Source organism: Alosa alosa, chromosome 11 (assembly GCF_017589495.1).
Source record: "Alosa alosa isolate M-15738 ecotype Scorff River chromosome 11, AALO_Geno_1.1, whole genome shotgun sequence".
In the NCBI taxonomy this organism is placed as follows: Eukaryota; Metazoa; Chordata; class Actinopteri; order Clupeiformes; family Clupeidae; genus Alosa; species Alosa alosa.
This window is the reverse complement of record NC_063199.1, coordinates 16,814,678-16,833,093: the sequence shown is the minus strand read 5'-3', so window position 1 is coordinate 16,833,093 and position 18,416 is coordinate 16,814,678. Positions and strand designations below refer to the sequence as shown.

The 18,416-nt window shown below is 43.3% G+C and overlaps 1 protein-coding gene across 3 annotated transcripts; it reads right to left on the bottom strand.

Annotated features, from left to right (window-relative positions):
- Positions 1–232: 232 nt before the first annotated feature.
- On the bottom strand, positions 233–17,307 carry LOC125303510. 3 transcript variants are annotated; one of them, XM_048257289.1, is made up of 6 exons: positions 17,067–17,307; positions 14,408–14,576; positions 12,683–13,002; positions 12,545–12,595; positions 7,498–7,636; positions 233–3,200 (listed from the first exon to the last, which is right to left on the bottom strand). In XM_048257289.1, the coding sequence occupies exons 2-6, from the start codon at positions 14,505–14,507 to the stop codon at positions 592–594; spliced, it is 3,219 nt and encodes a 1,072-aa protein (XP_048113246.1). In that variant the 5' UTR covers positions 14,508–14,576; positions 17,067–17,307; the 3' UTR covers positions 233–591. The 3 variants fall into 3 exon arrangements, with proteins under 3 accessions (XP_048113246.1, XP_048113245.1, XP_048113244.1); XM_048257288.1 differs by having other exon boundaries at positions 12,545–13,002; positions 17,067–17,141; positions 17,252–17,297; XM_048257287.1 differs by having other exon boundaries at positions 12,545–13,002.
- Between the last annotated feature and the right edge of the window lie 1,109 nt (positions 17,308–18,416).

The following is an 18,416-nucleotide window of genomic DNA, read 5'->3' as shown; positions in this document are numbered from 1 at the left end:
GTATAGGAATTATTTACGTAGCCTTACCGTGGCAGTCACACGCAGTCACACACACACACACACACACAGTCTGCACAGTGCACACATAGGCAACAACACATCTGGTATTAGTCATTATCTATTTACTGCTGTGAAATGTTTGTATTTCTTTAACAGCATTCCGGTGTCTATTGACATATTTCTTATTCATTGCATTCACAAATGAATTTTTACTCAAGAACCATAAAATGTCTGAAGGGGAAAAGGGTTTTAATAAAGTAGTCCTAGTCTTACCAAATAATATTTCACAGAAACCACCATTAATCAAATATCCATAATGACAACATCAAGGGGAAAACTGAATGAAGGGAATTAAGACTAAGTTAAAAAATAATCTCATGAATGTTCAGTATTTGTGTTATGCTCTTTAGGGACATCTACTGTCATAAGATTGTCATTGCAGAAAGCATGAAGGCCTTTGGCCTAATCTGTATAATTGTTGTTCACTAACATTGCACAAAAGAAACATTTATGAGGTTGAATAACAGTTGAAAATGATTAGGCTAATGCATTTATGCCATACAGGCTAAACAATCAAAATGTTCTTGATCACTACAGTGAAGACTCTAAGTCCTCACCTGAGCCATACAGCCAATATTCACCCTCAGAGAGTGTGTCTGAATCACTGTCCTCTGACTCTATATAAGTAAGGTAGTAGTTGCCCGAGGGAAACAGGCTGTCAAGACACACTTGACTAGGTGAAAGTAAGGAACCGCTGGACGAAGCAAGGCTATCACCACGCCAAAGGTAACCAGTGGTTGAAAGTCTCTGAACTGGTCCACTGGACACAGTCTGATCCAAAGTGCAGGAGAGAGTTCTGGGTTTGGGTGAGATAGCATCATCAAAGTCCTCACAGTCCCTGAGATCTGAAAGAGTAGTGGTCCTGCTTCCCGTGGATATCCGTCGAAGACCTGCAGTTCTATTCGAGGAGACATTGGACACAGAGACAGATCGACCATGTGACAAATCAAAGCTCCTAGAAGAGTACACATTTGCTCGGCCACCAGTGGATTGATAAACATTACATGAAGATTTGTGATGTGGTTTTAGTCCCTTGTCATATGCAGTGAAGTAGTTCGGGGGACTTGCCTGTCTGCACTGCCCAGGTGAAGTGGAGAAGATGTCATCGTCTGTGCTCTCGGAACTCCAGTCTAAGCTCATCTGGCTACCTGTAGAATCTAACAAAAGCTTACTTGGCTTTGGGAAGGTCTGTTGCTGACTAAACAAAGTCTGATGCTTCTGTGTCCTGTAGTGGCCTTCAGGGTTTCTCAGCTCTGAGACTGATGACCACCTTTTGCTCCCTTTTCCCTTGCAGTATGAGGGACTAAGCCAGTGTTTATTATATGGGATGTCTGTGCGATCTATCTCTGACCTTCCATTATGGTCCTCCTGGTGATTAAACTGGCCAGCCTGACACATGTCAGATGGATAATTCCTCTTCTTTTTGTTTGGAACTGGGTCTGCCTTGAAACTGACCATATCTAATGAATGACCTTTATATAATGATTCTCTACTTAAGTTACCTTGGGATCTGAATTTTGAGTATTGTTGGTTGCATCCTCCGATATTTCCTTTGTCTGGAGCAGGTTGTGATTGTCCTAAGCGGCCAGATGAGAAAACGCTGAACTTCGATTGGTGAGGATATCTATCTTTGGATAATCCATACTTTGGTAATGTTAAGTTGCTTATAGTTAATGATCTGTGTTCACGCAGAAGCTGGGAGTTATCTGCGCCACTGTGACACAAGGGGATTTGTGAATACTGTAATGAATTAATTTCATGAGTAGAATAACTTCTCCCTCTTGTTTGGTTATGAGGTAGCTGAGGTACGTTTAACTCACAACAGTCTCTTCCTGGTTTAAGTCCTTGGGCATGGTGCTTCGCTAAGATATTAATTCTCTCTGAGGAGGACATAGATCTCATGTTAGAAACAGGCTGAGAAAGGCAAATAGGAGAATCTACACTCGCTGCCTTCTGAAGCAGTCTCTCACATGACTTGGCTTTCACCAGAGGAGTTTCAGAGGAGTAGTAGCTGGCCATGGGAGGGCGCAAGGAGCCAACGGCAGCTGGGTAGGAGTTGAGTCTGGGCACAGCATGCTGGTGGTTTGTACCAGCACCCTGGTTCCTCGGTAAGGGAGAATGTTCCTGCGCTGAGGAGGAGTGTCTGCGTGAGAGGTGGGTCCTCCAGGCCATGATTTTCTGACTATGGCTAGCCGAGGGTGCCCGTGCCGATCCAACCAGATCCATGCCAAGTGAGATGTCTGTGGCAAAACCGTTTGCCCTTTTTGGGTAGTCCAAACTTGTTTCTACAGTCTTGGATGACTGAGAGGCTGTGGACGTTACTTGCTTATTTGAAGCTCTAAAGATACTCTTCTCTGTGAATAATTTGTTAATATCATTTTGATTTGGACTTCTGGGAGCAGCCACAGGGGCCTCTTGTCTAGTGGACACTGACTCCTGTGTGTTTAAAAGATCATCACAGTGTATTTCTGAGACATTGTAATCTGTTTGTAACCATATAGGAGAAAGGCCAGATGTATTAGTTGTTTTGTTCCTATTAGAAAAGTGATGAGAATAATTTTCTGTTTCTGCACCACCAGGAGTGTGTTTGATGACTTCACTTTTATCATTTTTCTCCAACCTCAATGTGTGGGTTTTATAAAGAGGGATGGACAGAATAGGTTCATGTGAGTCTTTATTCTCATCAGTTGTGCTTGGACCATCTTTTGTGGAGTTACGTGATACTTCAATGGTATGAGTTACATTGGGACGGGGGCTTTCCTTCTCACCTGGCCCAGGTATCCAGGTGTCAGGCATGGATCTGTCTTTGTCCCTGAACTCTGTTTTGTAACATGCAGAAGCCTTGCATTGCACTTGGTCTGTTGTTGTTTTGTGTCCCACGATCCTTTGCTGCTCTGACACGCATCCTTCAGATTTGCTCACTGTGCCAAGTTGGATGCTGAGTTCCACTTTGTGTGTGTCCTGCTGTGATGAGGGCTTGTAGCTCGTCCCCTCTGATGGTAACGTTGGTTCTCGCCACGTACCCATCTCAGCTGGTGAAGCCTCTGTCTGTGTTTGGAGGCTGGCTGGACTTGAATGCGCTGAGTTGATGGGTTTAGGAACATGTGGGAACTGCCTGTTGTGTAGCACTTTGTGTAGATCTGCAGAGAGAAAAAACAGACAAAATCATTGAGATGGACATCATGACACTCCTCTCTGCTCATATTCAGCTAATATTAGTACACAGAATGTTGTCTGTCTTGTATGTCTTAGTGTCATGGGAACGCTGGCGACTACGCCGCTCCGTCCGGCATCTTTTGTCTTATTGTCTTTTGTTTTGTGTCAATGTCTTGTATGTGGAGCGCTTTGGGTTGCAATCTGTGCATGTTAAATGCGCTATACTAAATAAACTGACTTGACTTAACTTGACACTCCTGACGATGTAAGGTAAACTACAGGGATTAATCTATTATTTATTTCAATTATTATACTATTGATTCAAGCCTATTCCCATTATTCGTGAAACCATACTTCCGTCCGGTTTCCTTCCATGTTCATTCTGTTTACTTAACAGAATGAGGTGAGTTTTTTATGTCAACAGCATTCTGATAGCAATTGTAAGAGTTCGAGCCATATCTGAATCACTTGAGAATAATAACAATCACAATTCTAATGTTCATAAAGACTGTTACATTGAATTCAAACATAGGGTAGACTGAATACAGTTGAGACACTTTTTGCCCACACAAAATCAAACAAAAAAACAAAAAAAAAGTGATTTTCCACACGACATTCCACATGCCATTTCCTTAGCTTGTAGACTAAAATATTATCAATCAATAATACCCATAAGTAGTTTATATTTTCCACAATTAGCTCATAAACATAAGGTGCATTTCGATTGCCAAGCGTGTTACTCCACACTTGGCAATCGACTCCTACGGACTTTCCCCTAAAGATGGCAGCAAAGATGGCAGCAAAGATGGCAACATTTCCGGAAAGGTACTGGCTTGATGAAATCATTCTGGACTTTCTATCCGACCACATAAAGACCTCGGGATACTTCGGTTTGGCTTTAGGGACCCTCTACTCACTACCACGTAAGTGTAATGTTGTTTGGAACTGTAGAAGAGGTATAAAAATAGCGTTTTGTGGCAGTGAAATAATATGCCCTTCTCACTTCCACACTAATGAGTTTTGACTAAAAACGGTAAAATCAAACTTTCTCAAAACACATCCGAATGACATGATTTTGATGTCAACTCAACGTATGTACTCCCAATCATCCGTAAATTGATCTAAAGTGCATTTTACTCCGGATAATTCCTTTAAGTGCCGACCCTTCTACCTCCCCAGGGAATTCACCGCGATTCTGCTGGTCGTGGTGTACATCCCCCCCAGCAACAAAAACAGTGACAGGAGCATGGCACTGAATGAGCTGTATCGGGCCGTCAGTGAACAACAAAGTGAACACCCGGATGCCTTCACAATCATCGCTGGAGATTTCAACCACGCCAATCTCAAAACTGTACTACCAAAATTTCACCAACATGTAAACTTCCCAACAAGAGGACAAAACACCCTGGACCTTGTTTACACCCCACAGAAAGAAGCCTACAAAGCCAAACCCCTCCCCCACATCGGACAGTCAGACCACATTAGCATCCTGCTGCTGCCCCGATACAGACAAAGAGCAAAAGTCACCAAACCAGTTCTGAAGGAGGTGAGAGTGTGGCCGGAAGGGGTCGTCTCACAACTTCAGGACTGCGTTGAAACAACAGACTGGGATATTTTCAAAACAGCTGCCACCCACAACAACCACATTGACATTGAGGAATACACAGACACTGTGACCTCCTACATCACCAAATGCATCGATGATGTAACAGAAATAAAACACATCACCACTCAGGCCAACCAGAAGCCATGGCTGACAGGAGATGTCCACAGACTGCTGAGGGCCAGAGACAAAGCCTTCAGAGCTGGAAATGTAGCTGGCCTAAGAACAGCGAGGGCTAACCTGTCCCAGGGCATCAGGAAGGCAAAAAAGGATTACACAGACAAAATAACAACACACTTCAAAGACAGCGGAGATGCACAGAGCCTGTGGCAGGGCATACAGGCCATCACTGACTACAAGCCTGCGCCACGGAGCTGTGAGAACAACACCTCTCTGCTAAATGACCTGAACAGTTTTTTCGCCCGTTTTGAAGCACAAAATGACACTCACCCACAGAAAACCCCACCTCCCCCCCACGACCAACCCCTGTACCTGTCCTCTGCCAGCGTGAAGAGGACACTAGCCACCATTAACCCGCATAAAGCAGCAGGCCCAGACAACATACCAGGCCGAGTGTTGAAGGACTGTGCAGAAGAGCTGAAGGATGTTTTTACAGACATTTTCAACACCTCTCTGGAGCAAGCAGTCATCCCATCACTTTTCAAAGCTGCCACCATCATACCCGTGCAAAGAAATCATCACCATCATGCTTCAATGACTACTGTCATGTAGCACTCACGCCCATAATCATAAAGTGCTTCGAACGGCTAGTCATGTCACACATCAAAGCCACCCTACCCCCCACCTTGGACCCCTTCCAGTTTGCATACCGAGCCAAACGATCCACGGAGGATGCAATCTGCTCTGCCCTCCATCCAGCCCTCACCCACTTGGACAATAAAGACTCATATGTGAGAATGCTGTTCATAGACTTCAGTTCAGCATTCAATACCATAATACCACAACAACTCATCAGCAAACTGGACAAGCTAGGATTCAGCACCTCCCTCTGCAACTGGCTGCTGGACTTCCTGTTGCAGAGACCACAAGCAGTACGTGTCGGGAACAACACCTCAAGCACTCTGACCCTGAGCACGGGGGCCCCGCAAGGGTGTGTGCTCAGCCCCCTGCTCTTCACACTGCTAACACATGACTGTACAACCACTCACAGCTCCAACCATCTGGTGAAGTTTGCGGACGACACAACACTGGTGGGCCTCATCACTAAGGGCGATGAGGCTCACTACAGAGAAGAAGTAGACCTGCTGGCTAAATGGTGCAAAGACAACAACCTCCTGCTGAATGTCCAGCAAGACCAAGGAGATTGTTGTCAACTTTCAGAGAGGCCACAAACAACTGCCAACACTGTCCATCGACAGAGATGCTGTGGAGAGAGTGAGCAGCACAAAATTCCTGGGGGTGCACATCAGTGACGACCTCTCCTGGACCACCAACACAGCATCACTGGCGAAGAAAGCCCAGCAGCGCCTCTACTTCTTGAGCAAATTGAAGAAGGCAAGTGCCACGCCTCCCGCCATGACCACATTCTACAGAGGGACCATCGAGCATCGTGGTCCAGCGGCATCACAGTGTGGTGCGGAAGCTGCACAGATCAGAACAGGGAAGACCCTCCAGCGCATTGTTAACACAGCTAAAGAGGATCATTGGAGCACCACTCCCCTCCCTGCAGGACATTTACACCACCCGCCTCACCCGCCAAAGCACTAATGATTGTCAAGGACACAACCCACCCTGCACACAAACTGTTCAGCCTCCTGCCCTCTGGAAAGAGGTACAGGAGCCTCGGCCCCCACCACCAGACTTGCAAGTAGCTTCATCCACCAAGCAATCAGGATGCTGAACACTCTACCCACTCTCCCATCACTGACAGCCCCCACCCCCATCCCCAGGAACCTAGGAACCCAGGGGACCTGACCACCCTGTGACTGTGCAGCCTGCTTCAAATCAAAATACTTGAAATACAATGTAAATACAAGCACAAGCTTAAACTTCATGTAAATGTTATCAATGTTATTTATCACTCTGCCACAATGCTGCTGCTACTACTACTATGTCAGAAGGTTACGCTAGGACTATGTAAATATACAACACAACTACCTCTATTTTTTTGATATATGTTCTATATTTCTATATTTTGATATATGTTGTATATTTCAGTCTCGCACTTTAATGTCTGTATGTGGTATGTCTGTATATTTTTTATTTTTTATTGTCTATGGTTATGTCTATGTCTAAAGTATGTCTATGTCTGTATTTAAAGTATGTCTATGCATGGGAAAGTAAGAAACGAAATTTCAATTCTTTGTATGACCAGTGCATGTAAAGAAATTGACAATAAAGACTTGACTTGACTTGACTTGACTTGACTGTACACATGTCTCAACTGTACTCAGTCTACCAGGGACGTAAGACGTAATGACATGATTCTGCATAACAGCTCATCAAGGCATTGCACCGTAATGTGTTTTCTAACAGCAAAAAAAACTCTCCATATAATTTTCTCACATGATTACACTGTGTCACATGGTCACGTGTCATACCCATTTATAAAGTGTTTTCCTGGTGCAAAATCGGTGTAGTTAACAATTTTGTGGTCAATATGGTTTTGTGTCCTTGACTCACATACATTATGAGGGGAAGGTGGATTTGTGTCTCACCTGTTGGTGTCTCTGCTTTCAGAGGAATTGTTTGAAGAGGCAATCCTCTTTGTTTATCTGCCTGTTCTGTTTGTTCGTCATTCTCTGACCGTCTCCACATCATTTGTGTCTTTTCAGTGGAAACACCATGGTCATTAACCTAGGAATTCAAACAGATAGGCGATAATGACTTTGACTTTACAGTGGACTTACAGGTTAACCATTAATTGAATTGATGGACTTGTTTTACTGTTTTATAGCAAAGGAGCTATATCCCAGTGCTCAAATTACGTGCAGAGGGAGCCGAGCTCCCATAGAGTGAGGACTGGCTCCCATGAAAGCAACAAAGTAAAAAATCTGAGGGGGTCTCTCATATCTGAAGGTGTCTGGCATTGCAATTTAATCTTAAACAACCGCTCATTATCCATCCATGTGCGATCTCTTAAATACGTTATTTATTTAATTAAAATCTTAAAATAAATCCGTTGGTGCCCCCCTTTCTTTTATTTAATTACTAAACCCTCTTCTTAAAATATGCACAAATAGGCTGCTAACTATTGCATGGACAATAAACTTCCCTTGTATCCTTGTATAAACTCCTTGTCACGGACGGTGCATGACTGCACTTCACCACTTCACATCACTGGACTATATGCAAACCCCTTGCCATTTAATGACAGCACTACTGATAAGTTGACAGAAAGGTGAACCCGAAATGTTGAGTACACCTATGGGTCCCCAGCATGCAGAAACTGCCAGATGCATATGTTTTGGGCTAATTAGCATTTAGACAGATTTTTGGAGGCCAAAATAAAATGTTTTTTTACTGGAGATGCTGTCCATATTCATGTTCAAGATTCAAAATCACTATTTAAACATGGTTTGGTCATAATAATTTTGCTGAGTTTTGGGGGTGATTTAGACAGATTTTTGGAGGATAAAAATTTTCAGTGTTCAGGAATAATTTGGATCCTCAAGTTATTTCTGAATTCCACAACAATTTTGGATATAGCTATTCACTAGCCCTCTGCTGTGACTCACAATTTAGTAACAAAGGGAAGAACTACCCTCTACTAATCCTCCTCACTGTCCTCATCCGTTGTCCTGTCGTCATCTTCTCCAGACTCTTCATCCCTGTCCTTCTGCTCTTTTTGCTGTGTATTGCAACATGTAACATCACTGCCTTTGCATCATTAATTAGTACAGGCCAGGCCTGCAGCTGCACAGCTGCACTTTCCAGATGTACACAGTTTTAACCCAGCTTTGCAGCTGATAATATTTAACAAAGCAACAGAACTTGAATCGAGGACTTGAATCGAGGGTGGGCGAGTTCCTCTCTTTTCTTCATACCTGTCTTCTTACTCCATCCAAACGCAGTGATATCCACAGCCGGTGGATCAGGACGGTCTGCTGCTTTCCAAAGCAGCACCTGTAGATGGGCACGTTTTCCATGGAGGAGCAAGTTGTGTTCTGTAGGAGGCAGTGTCTTCAGTGCTGGAGGAGCCGGGAGTGGGAGACCTCACCGCTAGGTGGAGGCCCAAGCAAAAGGATCCGAAGAGAGCCCTTGTAAGGGTACTTACAGTAAGGGGGGAAACCAGCCATCGCCTACAGCAGGGAGGAGTGCTTGCCAGAGGAAGCCGATGCAGTGGAGGTGGACCAGGATTTCAGCCGGGCCTGGAGGCTGGGAGGAATGCTTGCCTGAAGAGGATCTCGATGCAGTGATCTGGAGTCCCTGCCCCCGCCGATGGCTTTAGGCTGGAGTTGGTGGTGGCCCTGGCTGCTGAGCAGAGCAGAGGTGGAGCGGCAAGGAGGTGGTGCCTTGAGGACGGACGGTTTGCGGAGCCGTTTGAGGCACGACGGTTGGGCAACTTCGGCGGAAGGGCCCTCTGAAAAACTGAACTCTAAGCCTTTGGGTGCGTGTGGGAGGCACCATGCTGTGCTGTGCGGGCGCCTGTTTGAGTTGGCCTGTTGGCCGGCGCTCTGATGGCACGAGCCAGAAAGAAGGTCTAGGCCTTGGTGCGACTGCGGGCGGAGTGGAGCGGCCGGGAGCAGCGGAGGACGGCTCTGCGACAAGGCAGCAGCGGAGGGACGGCAACGCCGGTAGCTGTAGCCTGTTTGCGCAGCGCGGTCCGGCTGCGATGGAGCTGAAGTCTGCTGACCCGACTGGCGAGACGACGGAGCGGAGCATCAGAGGTGCGGTGCCAGTTACGGTGCTCAGTGCCGGGGAGTCTGTGGCAGTGGAGGCTAGGCCCCGTCAGGTGTTGGAGGAACGTTGCGGTGCACACTGCGAAAGTGCGACCTGAGGGGTTCGCTGAAGGGAGCTGGGGATGAGCGGCGACGGCCAGGTGACTGCCAGCACGCCCGCATTGGGCCACTGGTGGTTGTGGTTCCCCGGGGTGAGTAGGGCTCCTGCGGTGTGTGCACCCCATCTGCTCTGGCAGTGGCAGAGACTTTGCTGGACTGAATGTGGGAACGCCTGTGCAGAGGACGGCAATGGCTTGTTGGGGGAGCTGTGGAACGTCGGCGTGCCGGACTGTGCTTGAGATTCCCACAATGTTTCGCGCTGGGGATTCTGGGAGAACTTTGGGGTTGTTATTGTGTGTGCTTGTGCCTGTATTTACTGTTTATGTACCTGTTTTGCCAGCATGATTCCCTTTTAGTTCTACCTTGTGTGTGACCCTTCGTGTTGGTGTGGCTGCATCCAAAAGGTGCGAGTGTTCTTGACTTCCCTAGCGTGTGCTTGACTTCCCTGGTGTTCTAATGAAGGCTATTGAAATGTCTAGCCCTGCAAAAAAAGAAAAATCGAAGTATGTATCAAACCGTGGGTCAAAAATCATGCTACGAATCGAATCGTGAGGTTGGTGTATCGTTACAGCCCTACTGTATATCGCTACAGCCCTATCCTCCAAAAATCTGTCTAAATCGGGCCAAAAAAACTCAGCTTAATGAGAGTAAAAACGTGGCCAAACCAAGTCTAAATAGTGATTTTGAATCTTGAAAATGTCAGATATGGACTCAGCATCTCCAGTAACCATGCAGCTCCTATAATATGATCAATATAGGTAATTATGCTAATTTACGCTAATCAGTTCAATTACACAAATTGCCCAACATATGCAAATTAGCATCCGGCAGTTTCTGCATGCTGGGAACCCATACTATAGGCCTATATTTCCATCATATAACTTTGGTGTACTCAACATTTCCGGGTCCACAATGGGGCTCTATGGGCTGTCAACCGGACTATGAAGAAGTCGACCTGCTTTGATGCGAGTGTTTTGTCTATTTACATAGGCGTTCATTGGGCTAGCCTACATGGTTTGATACGTGCTGAAGTCCCGTTTGCTGTTGAACTTGCGCTTCACCTCTTCTATGATTGACAAAGATAAATGATAAATTATGGCCTATAATGCAGCCTACTTCAATGATTGTGTGAACTGATCTGTAGCTATCCCCCTGCATTCAGAACTCCGGAAAGTTCCCAGATATTTTGAAACACCTGTTAGCAATCTCTGAATATTCAATGGCTACCCGACAACATCAAATTCAAATTCCAAATTCCAAAATTGATCGTCTATTAACTTTCCACGGTTCAACACACGAGACGACTGAACACCCAAGTTATATGTGTAGGCCTACATTAGCCTATAATACTATAGAAGATAATTTGGCTGCAATGGCTTTATTGGGTCATTCCACCGAATCGGTGCCTTTTGCGTCCCACAACATATAATCAGTTCTCAAGTTGCTTTAACAACAAATACATGTGTAATTTAAAAAACTTAATGTTACTATAGATCATATGCATCAATATAAGACAAAAGTAAACCCAATGAAATACAGGTAAAATGATTAAAATCACATAAATATATGCTATGGGTAAGGATTTTGGTTGATTTTGGCTTGTCCCACGCTTATTTTTTTTTTTTTTCAACAGCACTTCTCAGTTGTAAAATGTTGGTAAAATGATACAATTTTTCACAGTTTTATATTGTCTTAAGTGTAATCTCATTGTTAAGCAATGATTTTGACATAAATAGATATGTTTTCTTAGAAAATATAAGTAATTATATTGTTCCTTAATTTTATCTCAGTCCTGTTACTTTCACTTTTCACAGTGTAAGAAAGGGTAACTTTCTCTCTTCTTAAATGTCCTATTTTTCATGTTTTATCAGGGTTGTGAGAGAGGGGCAAGCAAACAACATCAGTCCTGTTACCATTTTTTAAATATAAACAATTATTTATCAATACTGATATTACCAATATCTAGAAATAATAACCTTTCAGATTACATACCGTGTGCCTCCCTAACCTTGACCTGTTAGCTAAGGAGCAATTTAGCATGAAATCATCAGTCCTGTTACCATCAGTCCTGTTTCTATCCTACAATATTCTATGTAAGTGAATGGTAAAAAATAAATGCATAGCTTGAGAAGGCCCAACACAATTTCTTGTCATGTTAAGATGTGTTAATTAAATGGGCATTGAAAAAAATCAGTTTGAAACAATTATATTTTTCACATTTTTAAAGTTGAAAAGGCACCGATTTCGTGAAATGACCCTATTAATTTCTGCCAGTTAGTGCATTTTCCCTGTGTATAAGTTAAAGACTACATTATTGTGTTAAAGCGCCACTTGCGCCTAGGCTATTTAATTGTAGGCTATCGCCTTGTTAGGCTATGCACAGGGTGTGCCAACTTTTTATGAGATAGAGACCCCCTTAAAGACAAAAAGATAATTCGAGCCCTGAGCTATCCTAATTTGAATATAATCACATCATGCACAACATAATTGCAATGCTGGATGATTGCCTAACTAACTAGAATGCAAAAACAGCATGGGAAAATGGGAAACAATAAAGTATTATATTCTGTGTCATCATTGTCAGCCTTTTACTTCTTACATCTACAAGTAAACAATATTGTTACTATGGTTATTTAATTGTTGTCTGCATGTGTAAAATGCATCCCTTACAGTCACATGATAGTCTTTTGTATATGAAGTATATGAAGTTAAATAGCTTTGGCATTATCATTTGTTGTATGATGAACAGTGGTGTTATCTGTACCTGCAAAGGTCTGCTGCTGCTGCTATTGATGCTTGCATTTCTGCTGCTGATGTCCATGTCTCTATTCCTGCTGCTGATGTCTCTATTCCTGCTGCTGATGTCCATGTCTCTATTCCTGCTGCTGATGCTGCTGCTGATGTCCATGTCTCTATTCCTGCTGCTGATGTCTCTATTCCTGCTGCTGATGTCCATGTCTCTATTCCTGCTGCTGATGTCCGTGTCTCTGCTGCTTTTGCTTGTGTCACTGTATCTGTCGCTGCCCATGTCTGTATTGCTGTTACTGATATTCATTTCTATTATGTTTATGGGTGTGTCCTTGCTGCTGTTGCTTGCTTCCCTGTATTTGCTGCTGCTGCGCTGCAAAAATCTGATGCTTAGCAGCGAGGAGATACGAGAGCGTAGGGTTGGCCACCTCTGGACTCCTGCTGACAAATCTCCAGCTTTGCCGGCACAGCTTTCTGCACACACAAGACAGCACATTAACATTAGTGATAACATTAAAACCTGACTTCTTGGACCCCTACTGCTACCACAAAAACCCAACCCAAGACATTTCCCAGTTATTTTGACCGCCGCGCAGCGAAGCTTTAGCTTTTTTTCTTCCAGATTTTGATCCGTCGCTCCCCCCACCAGCCTGGAACCCCCCCGAAAGGAGGGTAGGGCGGACACAGTTTATCTGTGAAAATCTCGAGAACAGTTAGGGCCTAGGAGGACCACATTTTTTTTTGTTGTTGGTCTTAAGGGGCCATGTCAACCCATCCCATATCCACTCAATTGATGTATACCTAGTTAAAAATGAAAAAGCAAAAACGAGGCATTTGTAAATAGGCAAAAACGAGGCTATTGTAAATAGGCAATGTAAAAGGGACCTTTGGCTGACAGGTTCAAAACTGCACATTGGAGGTGTAGGATCATTATGACCTCCTCTGAATGCCAAGTTTTGTGGAATTCTGTTCATGGGGGGCCATAAAATGTTAGTGACATGCACACACATAAAAATACACACATTCAGGCAGACACACACACAAGCACACACACACACACACACACACACACACACACACACACACACACACACACACACACACACACACAAACACACACACACACCATTACCCCCACACCCACACTCACAAGCGAAAACTCACACACAGAGAAGCACAATTATACATAACAGCAAACACACACATGCACACACTTATTTACATACACACAAGTTGAAAGAGCAGGAGATGGAATATGATGGAGACAAATTGACAAGCGTGATTTGTTTTTGCAGGACTATTTTGTACCACTTTGCATCTTTTTTTTACATCTAGTTTCCGTAATAAGAAACTTCTGAGTTCTGACGCTGCAGTTCGTTGAGGCGGAGTTATTATAACTTGCATGTGAGCCTGTTACTGACTGATTTTTTTACATTTATTACAGTAATGGTACAAGTCACTGTGCCACATGTCTGTTTTAGTAAGGGTGGAAGAGTTTAATTAGCAGTATCCAAAACAATATGATGAATAAGGAGATCAAATTTCTTGAAATGTGTCACTCCTTTGGGTAAAATACATAAGCACTCCATGTCTTTGAGTCATCACATTTAACTATTTTCTTTGCAGATTTATGAATGGGTGTGTCCTGTAAAAGTGTCTGCGCCTGAGGTTCTCTTACCTTGCCTGTGTGTGTCTGTGTGCTGGGCCTGGGTGTGTGTGTGTGTGTGTGTGTGTGTGTGTGTGTGTGTGTGTGTGTGTGTGTGTGTGTGTGTGTGTGTGCTGGGCCTGGGTGACTTGCCTGTGTGTTTCTGTGTTGGGCCTGTGTGTGTGTGTGTGTGTGTGTGTGTGTGTGTGTGTGTGTTGTGCCTGGGTGACTTGCCTGTGTGTGTCTGTGTGCTGGGTCTGGAGGAATCCTTCAGAGGTAGTGGGTTTGCCTCCACAGGAGGGGGCGGCAGTGGGGCGAGAGTGAGGTGCTCCATACAGCCTGAGCCCGCTTAGGAGACGCACTCTTCATCCCCAGCCCAACATCTCTCACCGGAAACATCCTTCTGCGGAACATCAGACAGAACATTGAAAATCTTAACAGAGCCAGAACTTAAGCTAAAAGTCACATTAGCATGAATGGATGGAGTTAAATCTTTCAGATTATTAAATTATTCTCATTATTTGCTGGGAAGAACAATTAGCTCACTAAATTAGTGAACTCAAAATGATCCATAAACTTAACTTATGATGAAGGCTACCCTTTTTTATAACTATGTCTGCTGTTTTTAAATAAAGTTGTATCTCTTAACAGTTATCTGTTTTAAATATGAGCTGTCACAGTAAACTTCCAAGATGAATTAGTGTCTGTTGTCTGCTTCAGTCCAGAGGTCAAAACTACAAAGCTCACTCAATTGAAAGCCTGATTGGCCCAGCACATATGTATTGCAGTTGGCGTCGTATCTTGTGTTTAAACATGTAAATTAATATTGGACAGACTGGCTTAGCAGGTCAGAGAATATCCTACTGTAATTCAAACATGGCAAACAAAGATGCTGAATTCCAAATAGCTCTTCAATCTACAAATGGCATCAAAATGGGGCAGTTTATTTCCATTCACTAGAGGGGAAGACTTATTTGAAGGCTATTAAAGTTTGTAAGGGCTTCTTCCTTAGCTAGGAGAAGATTAGAAGAGGTCTGTCTCTGCTGTGACATCTTATTATGTAATGCTGATCAGTTTAGGTCAAATGTCTTCTGACTTGAGTGAGTGCTGTAACATGATTATCAGACCAGGTTTTGACATCGGATCTATATTCAGATTAAAATCAAAAGACAGCAGACCGTCCTAGACATTTATGGAGACATACCACTTCATGGGCATATAATGACATTTATGATAGAGACAAGAATTAGAGTAACTGTCTGATAACAAATGTACACACCAGTCAGCAAGTTGTGTTATGCCAACTGTAGCCAGTTTCAAATCTAGACTTAAGACCAAACTTTTCTCAGATGCTTTCTGCTAACTGATCACTTATTTTTTACATTTCTAAATCTGGGAAAGTCTTTCAGCTAATATTTTAATAGTTTCGATGTTGTTTTTTATGTTTTAATTATTACTTTTTAAACACTTTTAAATTATTGCCCTTTTATGCTTTTATGTACTATCACCTTGTGTGTTTTATGTTTTCTTCTTATTATTATTTTATTATTATTATTCACTTTTTAAACTATTCTTTGACTATTGCCCTTCTATGCGTTTATCAGCTATTCCTGTTTGCTTTTGTTTATGTAAAGCACATTGAATGACCTCTGTGTATGAAATGCGCTATATAAATAAAGTTGACTTGACTTAACATTAGTAGTAGTAGTAGTGTTATGCAGTTGGCCAGGTCCTGGCCAGTGAAAGCCACTGAGATGTACAATGTCATAAACTGCAATATCATTACTGGTGCTTCTGAGGAGGAACTACCTTAGTCAGTGACAAGGTCATGCCCTCGGTTACTCAGGAAAACAAACAATGATTATGTGTCTCTCCCATGCCTTTGTGACTGGAATAAGTGTCTGGTGACAATGGGTTAGTCTAAGGCAGCTAACAATTATGCTCAAGGCATTCAGATGTCGTCTTAGGCCAATTTTCTTTTTCCTCCTGAAAAGACTTTATTTACACATTCAAATTATTTTGTTGAGTTGGTTACTGGTTCTACCCTCCACAAGTTTGGGTACATAAAAAGAATTGTGTAAGGACAAAGCAGATCATATTCCAGGCTTTTGTGTGTAGATATATTGATGCAGTAAGCGTATAGCATCACGGAAATAAATCTCCTTCATAACACCTTCTCCATTTATGCATTCTACATTAGCTTTGTCATTTTTTACCCTTATACTTTTGACTGATTACATTTTTGTACATTATATAACACTCTTGGCACACCCAGAAATATCCTGTAGTGGGGCCTCTTCCAGGATAACATGCACACACAAAAAACACACACTTGGACACTTGGCACGCACACACACACACACACACACACACACACACACACACACACACACAGCTATGTCCAGCATGTAGCCACAATGCACAATGCTACTGCCATTCATGTGTAATGGCAGCAGTTTCAAAATACCACTAAGCCCAGTAGTGCTATGAGTCATGATGCCACTTTTTGAGAAAACACACACACAAAAAAAAGCAAAAACAAAACAATAGTTGCTGCGCAGTTGTTACCCATGAAAACTACAGGTACATTGTCAGCAAATGTTCCACATAGAATTTCCTTCACCAATGAAAATTGTACTTGAAATGTAGCAAATGTGCAGACAGTGCAGCTTTACAACATATAACTCTATGTCATGGAGCGACAGAAGTGTGACAACTCTTTCTTTATCTTATCTTCATCTTCTTTCTTCATTCTTTTCATGGGCAAACTGTTGCAATCGTTAAACTATTGCTATCTTGAAGGTGCAGTCTCAATAACATACACATAAAAGACTAAAACCCACGTAAGTCCATTCCGTGAGGCCTGATTATCTGTCTTGTACAGTAGACTTACCCCACTCTCTCCACCTCGATCATCCTCAGATGCCTGTCTCTCTCCAGCACCTTGAGCACAGACTGTGCCTCCTCCCTGCTGAGAAAACTCAGGTCAAATTCTCTCTCGGCTGTCAACGCCATTGGCACCTCTTCGGTCCCCACCCACATTTATACTTTCTCTTTTGAGTCCGTTTCTTGTTTTACCGTATCATTACCACAAAGTGGCCCAGCCTCAGTGGCACTCATGCTTATCTGGCATGAGTTTCTCAGGAGATCCATGACTGCCCTGGTGTCACATTAAATTGTGTTTACTTAGAGTTGTGCGAGGGGTGTGTCCTACCCATAGTGTGCAGTGTTTGCCTGGAGGGAGGCACCGAATCTTATCTGTGCTGGCAGGTTCAAAAAGGAGGCCTGGGTGGAGACAGCTTTAGCTGCCTTTAGGCACTTGTGATCTCTGCTGTTATACATTATTGTCATTAAGGTGAATTGGAATGTGTGTGTGTGTGTGTTTGTGTATTTGTCGAGTGTAGCAGGTAGCTTGGGAGGGAAGGATATTCTAGAAGTGGAGAGGTAAGTTATTCTTAGAGCCGTCTGACTCACACTGTAAGCTGCTCTCCCACACAGAAACACATGCGTAATGAGGGGATGAACTGGAAACAGGGAATGCTGACAACTCATGTGATCTGGCTCAATGGGTTTTTGCATTGACATGCAAATCAGAGCCACTGTATGATCACTGGCTCTCAAGCTCTCACACTAGAGAGGCTCACTGCAGGTTGCTGGGCTGGGTTGGACTATAGACTGCCTCATAATGCTGGTATAACAACTGGGTTAAGCCTCAGACATATCCGTAGGTGGCATTCCTTTAATTGTATTACTTTCCTTCTTGATTGTAGTATTTTTGAGTACCTGTTCTGAAATGCTCATAATTAGTTTCTTCTTTGTCATAATAATCATAGCTAAGTGATTACAGACAATTAATGGTGTAAATCAATTCAATTCAAATAACTTTATTTATCCATTAGGAACTTCACATGTGGAGGAGCAGCAAGGTGTGTCCAGACCCAACAGTACAGATAATAAATAAACAAACACACATGCACACACACACACACACACACACGCACCACACACACAGATGCACACACACACCATCAACCCACATTAGACATATGGCAGACATATGGCAAAGCCTGAATATATCCCCATAATGGAGGAGCAATAAATAAAATAAAAATTAAAAAGAGTCCAGTGTTAAAAGGAGAAAAAGTCCCAGAGGTGTTCAGCCATTCAAAAGTCTTGGATGCGACAAAGCTTGACAGGGCTCTATTTGTCCTGAACGTAGGGGCTCTGTATCTGTAAAGGTGGT